Consider the following 15,339-nt stretch of genomic DNA (forward strand, 5'->3'; position numbering starts at 1 on the left):
TCACATCGTCGGTCCATCTCTCACAGTCCACACGTCACATGACGGACATCAAAACTCTCTGGATTACAGTATATGTATTTAATATCATTCAGCATGCTATGGAAAGGTAATGTGGTCACAACCTGACATGTAATAGAATAAATTAAATGATTCAATTTTGGACTCGGTGCAAACATGCCATTTAAACTTTTGTATACTATACTATAGAAATAGCCTCTGAGATTGTGATGTATGCACGGCCTGTATGCATTTCTCAAACAGAAATGGTGAGGATGAGTCTGTTAGGTTGTAATAACTCTCTCCAAACCCTTTTTCACATCGTTCTGAATGAAACGCCTAATTTCCAACATCCAATCAGCTTGCAGGAGAACAAAAACAAGCCACGCCCACTGTTTTCTCATTTAATATTCTGTTTAGACTGCATCACAATACATAACAAAAACAGTCTCAGCTTACGGTTCATGCAGACTTTAATTCTGATAAACTATCCTCGACCACATCGTAAACACCAATGATTGTGTCTGAGCTCTTCAACAGACCTCATGAACATCAGAATTGGATTTCACTGAATCCTCTGTGTGCTTTTCTCAGCGCACCTGCAGATGTAGGCCAGCGCTCCCACATGCCATCACTGTTTACACGCAGGTGAACATGAAGTGTGCAGTGTTTCAGCCAATTTATAGATCACGATTCAAAACAACTACAGCTGACCAATGTGCTGTAGATCAGGGGTTCTCAACTGGTTTGGCCATGGCACCCACATTTTCACATGGTCATCAAGCCGCGACTCAAACTTTTAGGAATTATAATATAATTTTATGAATTATGATTCATTTGTATTTAATTGTTAACATACACAAGTAGTGACAGATAAATGATAAGAAAATCAACAAGACTTAAAAATAAACACTATTTTACTGCTGTCATTTAACAAAATGTCTCAAATTATAGAAATATTACAGAGTAAAAATGTCAAATACTGTAAACAGTGGTTAGTGTGAGGAATAGTTAAGTTACCATTAACTAAACTGAAATGTTTATAAAACATTAACACTGATCTGGTTGAACTGAACAGAATCCAGCAAACTGAAGTAAACTTATTAAAATAATCATAACCATTTTACAATAATCAGCAGTTATTTGCTGTTCTGCTTTTGTGTGGGCTTTCGTTGCCTTTGCTACACGGTGAGCACAGTAAGATGTACTTGTTTTGAACATGAAGATGTTCATCACTTTTGTGATGCCCTCAGCTATTGGAGTCGTCTTAGAAAATAGTCCACAGGTTTGTCCTTGCAACTGGGATGTTTGGTTTCTAAATGTTGTTTTAATTTAGGTTTCATACTCTCTTGTAAAAGCACCTCACTATATATGACACACTGAGCTTTTAAGCCTTTTTTGTCATCAATATATGTAAATCTACACTTTACATATTCTGGGGTCGTACTTGCGCTGGAATTTCACATGTCAAAAGGATATATGCCGAGCTAGTGTTTTTCCCATACTGATAAACTTCCGGTGAGCTGTTATTGTGAACTTTTTTCCATTTTATATGGTTCCTTTTACAGCATCGATGTTGTAATGTCATTAAAATACATTCAGTTAAACAGACTTTGGCATTTATTTAGTTGCTCAAGCTTAAAACGAGAGGAAAAAGCCGTGTACTCGCACGCGCCCTGTCAAAATCGGCAGGCTAGCGCAGAAGCTCCATTGAGTATACTGGGGCAAAATAAATGCTCATTTTGTAAAGACATGGCGGGGGGAAATGTAATGTAATGCAGGGCTTCTTGTACAATCTGAGACCCACTTTATATCGGATATCACTCAGCAAGTGGAGATCGCTGATTTTTAAAGAAAACACACCTTAAACGCGCCGATTTTTGCATTGCATACAGTTCGCCGAAAGCGTTTAACCCAGGTTAATGGCAAATTAAAAGTCCCATTAGCATGCTTCGGCATATACCAATGGTACAGTTGTCGCACGCGCCTTTCAAAATAAAAGTCTGATATCGGCAAAATAAGTTAAATATTAAACTTTTGTTGTTTTTTTTTATCACACACTCCACGACCCACTGAAAATGTTCCAAGTGGGTCGCGACCCACCAGTTGAGAAACACTGCTGTAGAGTCTTCTATATATTAACCATACAATTAGCATCACTAATCCCAAGCCTTATTACAAAGATATGAGATATAAGATATGTTTTAAGTTTTAATTCAGAGTAATGTAATGTGGATCAGTAGCAAGTCGTTGCACCCAACTAACAAGTTTTTCCATATTTAAATGTGGACATATTTAGTTTGTCCTCAACCAAAACCCCATGTGTGTAAATCCAAGATCCACTTACGCCAACCCTAAAATTTTATTAATTCTAAGTGTGCCTCACACAGGTAAGTGGGCTTTAACTTATGATTTCTCACATCACTTATTGTTTAACCACTTGGTCCCAAGCCAGCATCACTACTCTGAAGCCACTTAAATCTTTATACAAACAATCCATAAAAACCCTTGATAAGAAATCAGTTCAATATCACCATTGTTTAATATTAAAGAAATACAACCTGCTTAGTTGGGAAAATTTAATTACATATGTACATATCTGTTTAATGTTTAAGACTTTACATAACCCGACTTCACCATTAAATCAGTTTATAAATATTAGAACGACTGCTCAACGAACTACTAGAGGAGGTGACAGAGGGGACTGCATTATTCCTCTCAAAAAAAAAGCAAATTCAGTCAATCTGTATTTTCAGTGAGAGCTGCTAGGGAATGGAACTCCATCCCACCAACAATTAGAAGATCATGCACTTTTCGTTCTTTTCAGTCTCATGTTAGAAATTGGTTATTGACAAATCAGCATTGTCAGCATTAGTACTGTATTCTTGACACATCTGTACTGTTGTCTTTGGCTTTTTGTCCTCTGCTCCCATCAGTCTGTTCTTTTTTTTTTTCTTTTCTATTTTTTCTTTTCTTTACTTTTTTAACTGTATTTCTTATGAAAGTGTATTTAATGTTTAATGTTGTGCTTCTATTTTAGGTGTGACTTTTTAACATTCTGTAAAGGGTCTACGGATGAAAAATAGCCATTCTTGGCTAATTCTGGCACATTTTACAGTAATGTTTATTAATGTGCATTGACCCTGTAAACAAATAAACTAAACTAAACTAAAAAAACCACCTGCAGAAAACACACTTTCATCTCTCTGCACCAGACACATTTTTACAATCACTTCATAGTGAATAAATGCATTGTGCTTTCATGAAGTATAACAAACCACCTGTGGAAACACTCCTCTCTTACTTTCTAAAAAAAAACCTTACTCTAGCACTCAACTAATCAAATTTAAGAAAAAGACACCAAACCTCAAGATAAAAGAGCCTGCCTGGGTCATTTTGGCCTGTAAGTCAACAGGAGGGTTAAAAGTATGAGTCAAAGCTGCGCTGCATCAATCATTAATCACCTGAGACCGCTAATATCACCATTATACCGGAGTAAGAGTGTTGACTCACCTGCCGAGCTCTTCAAAGCGAGCGCTAATGGCACTTATCAGCTCTGTGAAGATGCTGTCGGTGTAGTGAGAGGTGTGTTTTCTGGAGTGCTGTGGGTTTGTTTGATTGAGTGTGTTTTGATGGAGTGACTCAGCTGGAATATGACTGATAAACTCTGAAGTTATTTATGCGATGTTTGTTCGGCGCGATTGACAATAACAGTTTTGCTGGTTACTGTGGAGATCTCTGCGCATGTTTGACGCATACTATTGACATCAAAACATCTGATTATTGAGGACGTGCATGTTTATGATTGAAATATTCTGGAAGATTTCTGTAATGATCAGCGGGTCTGCACTGACAAAAAGCCATTTGTCGGATTTACTACATTTTTAAAGGTATATTTATAAGGGCTGAATTTAAACAAACTAATTAGGTTTAAAAAGTAAGCATAACTAAATTTCATTTGTGTGTTAAAATTCAGCTCATATAAACTGTTTGCAGGCACTTACCTTAAAAAAACTGGGTAAATCCAATGAATATTTTTTTCAGTGTGTGTTTAAGCTGTGTAGACCAAGCGGCAACGTCCCCCTCTCCTTCGTGAAGCAAATACTGAAGTAACTGAAACTGCAATTCATCGAAAATCCACTAGTCCTGGCTCCATAATAGAGTCCACTGTTAAAACGGCCGACTTTACAGCAGAAAAAAAAGGTGTTTACAGCCTGGTACAAACAATGATTTTGGTTCATAGTTAACATTACTCTTCATGAGAACTGTGAGGGGGGTGAACTCATCTGTTTCATTTATATAAAGTTTTATTAAGTCTGCATAATTAAGGGCGTGGCCACTTGAGTGACAGCTAGGTCTCTCTGGTTGTCGTCACCTTAGCTGATTCCGGCTGATTAGCTGCTGAACTCTGCATATACATCACATGTTTGTGTTGTTTTATGTGGCTTTACACAGTCAGTTGCCTTTTGGAATAATTTCTTACAATTATCAGATGATATGGGATGCTGTGTGCACTTAATTGTGCTCACAAACCATTCACGTGGCCTCCATTTCCCATGCGAGTAAAGTTATATACTTACAGTTGAAGGCAGAAGCTTACATGCACTCTACAAAAAAAAAAGGAACATAACCATTTTTGAAAATGTTTGATGGTAAATCACTAAACGTTTGCTATTTTAGGTCCATTATTTATTTATTTATTTGATATGGACATCACATTTACACTGGACAACCAAATGCATTTGTTTAAGTGTTTTAGCAAACTTGCTAATTCTCAACACCTGTCCACAGGAGGCTTAAAATTGACAAAATAGAAATAGAATAAAACATACACAACATTACAATTCTTTACATAAAATTACTGCAGGCAAAAGCAAAGGTGACATGATCCTACAAACTAACAGTAGACTATTAGTGCAAACACTGCTGTTTTGTTTTTACCCACTTTTTAAGAGCACTACTAAAAATATTTAGATTACTTTCTGATTTTAAGCTAACCGGTAAATCATTCTACAGTTTGGCTCCCTTTACAGAGAAGACAGATTGACCAAACAAGGTCTTACACTTTGGCACTAGACAGTCACCGTTAGCAGTTGCCCGTGTAACTCTGTGGGAGGTTTGATGCCGACTGATTGGCTCAGAAAACAGGATTGGAACATTAGTTAGAATTACCTAAATGATTTACATTTGCTAAATGCCAGAATAATAAGAGAATTTTTTTTTTTTGAGAATTTTTTATTAATTTCTAGACAGTCAAAAGTTTACACACGTTTCCTTGGTATTTTTTTTTTTATCTTTGCTGTTTAACTGTATAACTTTGGTCAAATGTTTTGGGTATCCTTCCACAAGCTTCTCACAATAGTTTTTTACAAAATTGTCTCTTAAATGGTGCAAATGTAGAAGGTACAATTTTGTACCTTTACTTCTGAGAGTGTACCAGGCCATTAGGGGGCCCTCTAATCTCACCAACTTCGTTTTAGTTTGCATCACAACCCCTCCAACACCCCCTACCTCCGCCCCCACCCTAACCTCCACCCAAAAACCCACCACGACCCATCCCCCACTTGATCAATTTTGTCCACGACACCCAACCACCCACGCCCCACTCTTTACTTTTATCTGTGACAACATCGACATATTCAAGGCAGTGGCGCAGTAGGTAGTGCTGTCGCCTCACTACAAGAAGGTCGCTGGTTCGAACCTTGGCTCAGTTGGCGTTTCTGTGTGGAGTTTGCATGTTCTCCCTGCCTTTGAGTGGGTTTCCTCCGGGTGCTCCGGTTTCCCCCACAGTCCAAACACATGCGGTACAGGTGAATTGGGTAGGCTAAATTGTCCGTATTGTATGTGTGTGTGTGGATGTTTCCCAGAGATGGGTTGCGGCCGGAAGGGCATCCGCTGCGTAAAAAACTTGCTGGATAAGTTGGCGGTTCATTCCGCTGTGGCGACCCCAGATTAATAAAGGGACTAAACCGACAATAAGATGAATGAATGAATGAACATCGCCATACCCACCAAACCAGTTTCTACGAGAATGTTGTCATAGGGCCCGTACCAGCCAGCGGCGACCCAGAGCCAACCGTACATTAGACAGCGTTTGCATATAATTCTAATAAACACTTCAGAACCTAAATCAAAAGGCCTTATCAACCATCTAGCAACATGCTAATCAAAACCCCTCACTTATTACTGTTGTTTTGTTAGTGTTGCTGTGTAATAAGCTAAACACTACTATTAAACAAGTCTGAAACTACCTCAAAAGCCCCTAGCAACCGTCCATATAGCACCTTAGCAACACATCAATCATTCATCACCTTAAAATGGTGTTTTATTAGTAATTCTCAGTGTTTTTTATTCTCAGTAAAATCTTGACCAGTCAGAGCTGATCCGTGATTAATTCCTCTGTGCCTTATCGAAGACATGAATCAGATCTACATAATAAAGCTTCGCGTACGCTGATAACGCCGTCTCTGATTAATGTGTTTAGATAAAGCGATATCTTCTCCAGGTTCTTTCTATTGATTTTTCCCAAAGACAGCGAGTGTGGAAATAGATACTGCTCCTGTCAGCTCATAATGCTAAAAAACAGAGCGCTTCCACTGCGATTAATATGGCATTTTGGGTGCCGGGGCAGAGGTTTGCTCTTTTTGCACCTCAGACAGTTTTTCAAGCCCACCTGAGGGAAGCAGAGGGAGAGATCCAGAGAAGGCAGGGATAAACACATCTGATTGGCCCTGATTGGAGTGTAGTTATGTAGTTGCAACCCTGTTGTATCAATTACACCCATGCTAAACGACTTGTTTCGCTCTGCAAATGTTTGTTTTCTGGCTGCTGCAGAAGTGGGAGTGAATTGGATGATAAGCGAGAACAATACGCCTCACAGGCTGCCGCAGAGAGAGATCATGTTCAAACACACAACGGAGGAAAAGATTAGGGGAAGGTGGAGAAGAATAGGATATGGACGAGAGACGACCCATAGTGAAAACCCTATGCACTTTACAGCACTCCACACTTTAAAATGTAAACGTATATGGAATTATTCAGTGGTATATAGAAACAAATTACAAATAAGCAAACTACTGCAACTGAGTAACAACAAAAATCAGCCCAAGGCTTCCTAAAATATTATTCACATGGCTAATCTTTAAAAAACCTAGGAACTGCCTTCATCAGGGTAACAGTAGCTGCGTCCCAAATCGCATACTTGTGCACTATTCTACGTCATTTTGTAGTATGAATAGTGTAAGTAGTGTGTTCACACTGAAAACTCTAAAAATAATAAGTGCACTTTAATTACCCGGATGATGCACTCATTCAGCCGCTAAAGTGAAGTGTGTAATGATGGACACTTCACGCACTCAACGACCACAGGTTTGCTTGCGTAGCGGAAGGGGCGGAGCTATCGGACGCACATGTTGATGACTTTATTTATTTTGGATGGTGAAAGCAAAATTCTCCTACGAGAGTGATTATAGCACCTCCCGATGGTGAATGCGGTTATACTCACGGCAGGTATTATTTGATAGTTTGGTCATTTATTTCACTGATTTGGCAACCGTTAAACGTCATCAGGGAAACGGTTTGAATTTCCGCGTAGTAAAAAAACATTAGTGCTCCATTTGGGACGACACTACATACACATACTATGCTGTTGAGTGTGTAAGTGCACAAGTACATAGTGCATGGGTGTATGGTGTGCCATTTGAGACGCAGCTATTGATCAGGTGCAACTACTCTACAATACTACAGTCACATCACTCATTTAAATATCTCAACAACACTCAAATAATATAACAAACAAAGTCAACTCTCATCAATAATTCAGCATTGATAGAGGGGGACTGGCAGCCTGATCCCACGACAAAACATTTTGCGTTTTGCTAGTTTAGTGGCTAATTCGTACGAATTTGTATGAGTTCAGTCGTACAAAATTGTATGATTTTAAAAGGAGGCGTGGCACCTAACCCCACCCCTAAACCCAACTGTCATTAGGTGATGAGCAAATCGTACTAAATTGTACGAATTAGATCGTACAAATTGACATGAATTAGCCACTAAATCAAAATGTTACGAATTGCCGTGAGCTTGTGTTGGGACTGGATGATTATGAGTGCTTATTCCAAGAAAAATACAATGATTTTTGAGGCTTAGATGTACCGTTGATTTTATTTATATATATATATATATATATATATATATATATATATATATATATATATATATATATATATATATATACATATATATATATATATATACATATATATATATACATATATATATATATATATATACATATATATATATATATATATATATATATATATATATATATACATATATATATATATATATATATATATATATATATATACATATATATATATATATATATATATACATATATATATATATATATATATATATATATATATATATATATATATATATATATATATATATATACATATATATATATATATATATATATATACATATATATATATATATATATATATATATATATATATATATATACATATACATACATACATACATACATACACACACACACACACACACACACACACATATATATATATATATATATATATATATATATATATATATTTCCCAAATGATGTTTAGCAATCCTTAATTTTGGATTGTCTAAAGGACAAACCACTGTTGTACAATGACTTGCCTAATTACCCTAATAGACCCTTTTCACAATGACGTCACTTCACTTCCTCCTATCAGCAATGCAGTGTATTTTTAGATCCAGTTTACCTCTGAATGAATGGGAGACTTTTAAAACTGAAAATATAAACATCGCACATTGTGATTTAAGACTATTAAAGTATTGGACGTGTCTAAATGTTTCTCTTTTAATACTGAACTGCTAAGTTCTTCTTAAGTTATTAAGAATAGGAATAAGCTATTGCTTAACCATATGTTTGCAACCTTTTCACTTATTAAGTTTATTTAATTTAGTTTTATATTATTCAATTAATAATAGATTTATTTTTGCTTTAATGCTGCTATGAATATAAATGTATATTATCTGTTATATGTAAATGTTCCAGCCTGAGTAAAATGTTTAATTCAATCTTCACATATAGCTGGTATGTTGTCTATAAACGCAATCAGATTTATCAATTATTATTTAATGATCTATTATTGTTTTCAGTTTCTCCATTTGAATGAATTAGGACTGGCCTACCGCAACCTAATGGGTGGGTTTAATTTAATATCTGACACGTCTTTAAAACAGCGCATGGAGGTTGGGGACAGTACCCTTGGACTGGGCAACTAGGGTGGTGGTTCCCATTTTTAAGAAGGGGGACCGGAGGGTGTGCTCCAACTATAGGGGGTCACACTCCTCACCCTCCTGGGGAAAGTCTATGACGGGGTACTGGAGAGGAGGATCCGGCCAATGGTTGAACCTAGGATCCAGGAGGAACAGTTTTCGTCCGGGCCGTGGTACACTGGACCAGCTCTATACCCTCACCAGGGTGCTCGAGGGTTCATGGGAGTATGCTCAACCAGTCCACATGTGTTTTGTGGACTTGGAGAAGGCATTTAATCGTGTCCCTCACAGCATTCTGTGGAGGGTGCTCGGGGAGTATGGGGTCAGAGGTGATCTGTTGAGGATTGTCTCGTCCCTGTATGAACAGAGTAGGAGTCTGGTTCGCATTGCCGGCAGTAAGTCAGATTTGTTTCCAGTGCATGTTGGACTCTGGCAGGGCTGCCCCTTGTCACCAATTCTATTCATAATTTTTATGGACAGAATTTCAAGGCGCAGCCTTGGGCTGGAGGGGGTCCGGTTTGGGGAACACAGGATTGCATCTCTGTTATTCGCAGATGATGTTGTTCTGTTGGCTTCATCAGACATGGACCTTCAGCATGCACTGGGGCGGTTTGCTGCCGAGTGTGACACGGCTGGGGTGAGAATCAGCTCCTCCAAGTCCGAGGCCATGGTGCTCCACCGGAAAAAGGTGGTTTGCCATCTCAAGGTTGGAGGAAAGTCCTTACCCCAGGTGGAGGAGTTAAAGTATCTTGGGGTTTTGTTCACGAGTGAGGGAAAGATGGAGCGTGAGATTGACAGCCAGATTGGTGCAGCGGCAGCAGAAATGCGGTCGATGTACCGGTCCGTTGTGGTGAAGAAGGAACTGAGCCGAAGGGCAAAGCTCTTGATTTACCGGTCAATCTACATTCCTACTCTCACCTATGGTCTTGAGCTTTGGATCATGACCGAAATGACAAGATCTCGGATACAAGCGGCCGAAATGAGTTTCCTTCGAGAGGTGGCAGGGCATACTCCTTTTAGATAGGGTGAGGAGCTCTGACACCCGGGAGGAGCTCGGAGTAGAGCCGCTGCTCCTCCACATCGAGAGAAGTCAGCTGAGGTGGCTTGGGCATCTATTTCGGATGCCTCCTGGACGCCTACCTAGGGAGGTGTTCCAGGCATGTCCCACCGGGAAGAGGACTCGGGGTAGACCCAGGACACGCTGGAGGGAATCTCTCGGCTGGCCTGGGAACGCCTCGGGATCCCCCCGGAGGAGCTGAAGGAAGTGTCTGTAGATAGGGAAGTCTGGGGTTCTCTCCTAAGACTGCTGCCCCCGCGACACGGCCCCGGAAAAGCGGCAGAAGATGAATGAATGAAAGATGAATTTAATATCTGTACTACCTTTAGTTAATAATGTTACAAATGAAGTGATAATCTAACATTACTAAATTAAAATGCAATCTTCTTGGTGTTATTTTGCAACAGTAAATTTTTATAATGATTTAGTTTGATAAATAAGACTTACATACAGCATTGTTATTCTATTTTATTTAAAATGAATATCAAATAGACATAAATGTTTTGTTCATGAATAAAATGCCTTTATAGAAAAAAACTAACTAAGCAGAGCTCAAAACTAGTAGAGAACTGAACGGTAGAAAGTGAATAATATGAATGTGTTTGTCAATCAGCTGTCCACTGTAAACAACCACAGTAAAACACCCACAGTCTGATTCATTTCTTATTCTTCGGGACACAAAGAAATAACAAAAATACATTTGACATGATAAATGTTCAGCACCCGTGTAAACATCTGAACTCTTTATTTGACAAATGCTGACAGGTACATACCAACTTCATCCGCTGTAAGGACAGCGACGCCAAGCAATACAATCCGATTAAAGTCCCGTTTTCTTGGTTCAAGTGGAAATCTGGCTGATCTATACATTTTTTTAGATTGTTGTCACAGTCTAACCATTTCTGTAGTAAATATACAGCTGACTGGGTGAGTTCTCCATGTGGAGTTCTGTGTAGGCGGAAGTAACGACACACTGCGTGAAGTGAAAACGTGAAGTGAAAAGGGTCTATTAACCTAGTGAAGCCTTTAAATGTCACTTTAAGCTGAACACTAGTATCTTGAATAATATCCAGTCAAATATTATGTACTGTCATCATGACAAAGATAAAATAAATCAGTGATTAGAAATGAGCTATTAGAACTATTATGATTAGAAATGTGCTGAAGAAATCTCCCCATTAAACAGAAATTGGGGGACAAAATATACAGGAGGGCGAAGAATTCTGACTTCAACTGTGTGCAAATGTGTTGTAGGAGACTATATTAGGACACTTTTAAATACCATGTGACCTGCTCTTTAAACACATTTAAAAAAAAGCTATGGTGTACAGTGTGAGTGGTGTGTTTGTGTGAAGTATCAGGATGAAGGAGAGTGGTTTAGTGGACATCCGTCCGTCTCTGCACTGATGTTTCTGTTACTCTGAGAGCGAGACAGCAGAACCGACAGCTGCATGTAGCTCTGGCTCCGCCTTCCCCTCGGCCAGCTGCCAGCTGATTGGAGAAAAACAGCTGTCAATCACCTCAGAACAATCCAGACACAAACTAAAGTCAGAAGCGGTTAAATGGATGTAACTCGAGGATTCTAACGTGCCAGATTGAGCTTTGTGTTCGGCGAAAACATCCTTGCAGCCGTTCCAATAATGAGCCGCCATCTTCCCGTGATAGTCCCTGATGTTGACTTTGGCATCTGAGGAGAGAATCAGATCCTACAACAGAACTTTGGCATGGACATGCTTTAATTATTAGCTGTTCACATCACACCATAGCCGGTGCTGTATTTCTGTGAACATACTCAAATGCAGCCATTACTACACTACATCTAACTATCCCTTTAATACATGTCAACCAGGGCTTGACATTAACTTTTTTGAGCACCAGCCACTGTGGCTAGTAGATTTCCAACATTACTAGCCACTCGCCATTTTCACTAGCCACAATTTTGTTGTTGTGAAAATATATTTTATTCGCATAAATGTGACTTCGACATGTTAAATGACTTGATGTAGATGTTGTGTTGTCCACATGCCTCCTCATTCATTTCACTTTTTGTGTGTGTGTTGTGTATGAGCTTGCTCATTGTGCATAAGCAAATGGGTTGTCAATGCAATTGTTTTTTATTTCACATGACTTTTTTAGGGCTGAAAATTAAAAATGTACCAAATTTATCGCTGACCACACCAAAAAGAAATAATTGTTTCTTTGCCACAAATTTTAAATGTGTCAAAACAAGCAAATATATAGCTGCATACATGCACTTTTTATTCAACAAAACTTTTTAATTGACGTTTAAAAGCATATATTGTCATGTATCTAAAATATGCACAGTAATCTGTCCTGGCTAAAGGTCCCAGATCAGCAGTTAACTACACTTCAAAGGGGAGTTATTCTCATAATGAAGCAATGTTATGCTGCTTACAAAAGGATGTATGTATATTTGTTTCAATCGTGTGCTTTTGAAAGCACCAGGGCTGTGGGTATATATATTTTTGTCTATTTATTTTTAAAGAGATCCGATCGCACCAGTTGCGCTTCCTCTACACGCGGTTGTTTTGCGCAAGTAAGTTGGAGCGTGCACGCTTATTACAGTCGCGCGCATCACATCACCAGTGCGAGTAATCAACCTCTCATAAGTTATTAACCTGCTTTTGCTCACGCGAACACAGTTATCTTTGTCAGTCGTGCTGCTTCTCGATTCTAAGATTACATTTTGGGCCATCCTTATAGCCGGACCCTGCTTTAAGAAAACTACAAATGTAAATTATTTCCAACCAGCCAACGTGGCTAGTGGAGGTGTCTGTCTAACCCGCCAGAGCTGAAATCTACCCGCATTTGGCGGGTTGGTGGGTGTTAATGTAAAGCCCTGATGTCCTGAACTAAACCCACACACAACCCTGCTGACATTATTAATGTTATTTATTCTCTTTTTACTGTAATTTCTTTAATTTTCTCCTCTCCGAATTCAAAACTCAAACTCAATTTAGAGATGTGCATTCAATGGCTACAACACACACACGCTCACATCATTACGTTCATATACACTTACCTCAGGTTGTGCTTTTGTTTTGTCATGTTTACTCAAACCTGCTCTGTGCACATTGTCTATGTTAGAAAGCCGTTGGATAACCCTAATATTTACTAAAAGTAAAGCATTCAGTGTGTTTTCAGTGCAGTGACTTGCTCGGGAGCTCGCACTGGCTTTATATGGACTGGTCTGGGATCTGCTGTGGTTAATTAGAGCCGGAGCTGATCTGAATCTTCTGAAGGCCCCTGGGGGATCTGGGATAATTATTTGAGATAACGGCTGAAGAGGCGACTGTGCATTTGAAAACATAAAGACGGGGAGAAAATGAGCGCAGGAAAGGTCAACATCTCCTATTTTCATGCAGAGTGTCAACAGCCTGTTCAGAACCAGCGCTTGCTATTCAGAAATGACCGATTCTGAGCGCCGCCTTTGTCTGATCAGTGAATGACTGTGCGCGGATGCCAGGTTTTGTCCGGTGCTTTTGTTGACGCATTTGAAGCCGTGTATTTTAGCTGGTTAGGATTTATAAGTCAAATGGAGTTATGATGAGTATGTTTTACTCCAGAATACACTGATGAAAAGGATTTGCTGGATTTACTGGTGTTTTTTAGGGAAGGTGTTTACAAACCGTTTATATGGGCTGAATTTAAACAAGCAAATGCAGTTGAACACGGCCACATTTAATCCGTTTAAACTCAGCCCGTATAAATTTCCTGCAACCACTTGTAGATAAAAATGGGCCAAAAAAAAAAAAAGTCTGTAAGAACTAAATAGATTTCCATTTCCATTTAGCAGATGCTTTTATCCAAAGCGACATACAAATGAAGACAAGGAAGCAATTTACACAACTTATAAGAGCAACAATGAAGAAGTGCTGTAGGCAAGTTTCAGGTGTGTAAATTGTAAGAAGCAAAACATTAGTAATTATTTATTTTGTATTACAGTTAGCGGTAGAACCAAAGAGGCAATTGCAGATTAGGAAGGAAAGTGGAGACTAAATAGTTGAGTTTGTAGTCGTTTCTTGAAGACAGTGACTCTGCCGTTCTGATGCAGTTAGTTAGTTAGTTCATTCCACCAACTGGGCAGATCGAGCGCGAGAGTTCGGGAAAGTGATTTCTTCCCTCTTTGGGATGGAACCACGAGGCGACGTTCATTCACAGAACGCAAGTTTCTGGAGGACACATACATCTGCAGAAGTGAGAGCAGATAAGGAGCAAAGCCAGAAGTCGCTTTGTAAGCAAACATCAGAGCTTTGAATTTGATGCGAGCAGCAACTGGCAGCCAGTGCAAACGGATGAGCAGCGGAGTGACATGTGCTCTTTAGCAACGAGACCAGCAGCGTGTAAGTACATTTAGACTTATTTTCAATTGTTTTAAGCTAAAATACTAGTGTTTGTAGTAGAGGTCTGTATTACCGCAACTGTACCGTTGGATCTGTGGGTCTAGGGTTGTGCTATGTTAACAAATTTGGCATCGAATGATGTCTAATGTGAAACATCACAATGGACAATGGTATCGTCGTCATAGGCGGCGGTGAATTATTTATGAATAATGATTTAATTCATAACAAATTACTTATTTGAAGCCTACCGTTTCAACTAAAAATGAAAATGTTTCCTCTAAAATAATCTGTTACTAATTCAAACAACCTGTGCCCCCCCCCCCTTTTCCCTTTGTAATTATTATTATTTTTGCTTTTGTTCTTTTATTTTTCTATTATTTTTGTTTTCCCCGAAATTGAAAACAGATGTAAATATGATTGTGATGTTATATTTTCATATTTTTATTACATCTCAGTAAAGAGATTGTTAAAAAATTAAATTAAACAAAATTCACCGCCACCTACGCCATCGTCCATCGCGATGTTTCACATTAGACATCACACGATGCCAAATTGGTCGACATTACTCAATCCTAGTGTGCACTGTTTACTAATAAGCCATCGTGACCTCTAGG

General features: G+C 38.7%; 4 protein-coding genes and 1 long non-coding RNA gene across 16 annotated transcripts in view; 1 reads left to right on the plus strand and 4 right to left on the minus strand.

The window, feature by feature from the left end:
• Window positions 1–15,339, minus strand: part of mphosph6 (M-phase phosphoprotein 6) — a 365,183-nt gene that overhangs the window by 269,299 nt on the left and 80,545 nt on the right. The gene's annotated exons all lie outside the window — the stretch shown is intronic.
• The window catches only part of snx20 (sorting nexin 20), a 677,202-nt gene that overhangs the window by 263,003 nt on the left and 398,860 nt on the right, over window positions 1–15,339 (minus strand). The gene's annotated exons all lie outside the window — the stretch shown is intronic.
• The window catches only part of dus2 (dihydrouridine synthase 2), a 255,399-nt gene that overhangs the window by 36,681 nt on the left and 203,379 nt on the right, over window positions 1–15,339 (minus strand). The window lies entirely within an intron of this gene.
• The window catches only part of LOC110438397 (uncharacterized), a 140,191-nt gene continuing 135,863 nt past the window's right edge, over window positions 11,012–15,339 (minus strand). For all 12 annotated transcript variants that reach the window (XR_015526808.1, XR_015526807.1, XM_087312657.1 and 9 more), the window contains 2 exons: window positions 11,953–12,048; window positions 11,012–11,852 (listed from right to left, as the gene is read on the minus strand). Coding sequence is in view for 10 of the 12 variants with exons in the window: in XM_087312657.1 (XP_087168783.1) it covers window positions 11,719–11,852; window positions 11,953–12,048 (230 nt within the window). In the remaining 2 variants the exon portion in view is untranslated. The remainder of the gene's footprint in view (window positions 11,853–11,952; window positions 12,049–15,339) is intronic.
• LOC137489387 (uncharacterized) overlaps window positions 14,441–15,339 on the plus strand; it is a 7,691-nt gene continuing 6,792 nt past the window's right edge. The window contains exon 1 of the long non-coding RNA XR_015526864.1: window positions 14,441–14,725. This is a non-coding gene — a long non-coding RNA (uncharacterized LOC137489387). The remainder of the gene's footprint in view (window positions 14,726–15,339) is intronic.

This window comes from Danio rerio, chromosome 25 (assembly GCF_052040795.2).
Source record: "Danio rerio strain M-AB ecotype USA chromosome 25, GRCz13ab, whole genome shotgun sequence".
NCBI lineage: Eukaryota > Metazoa > Chordata > Actinopteri > Cypriniformes > Danionidae > Danio > Danio rerio.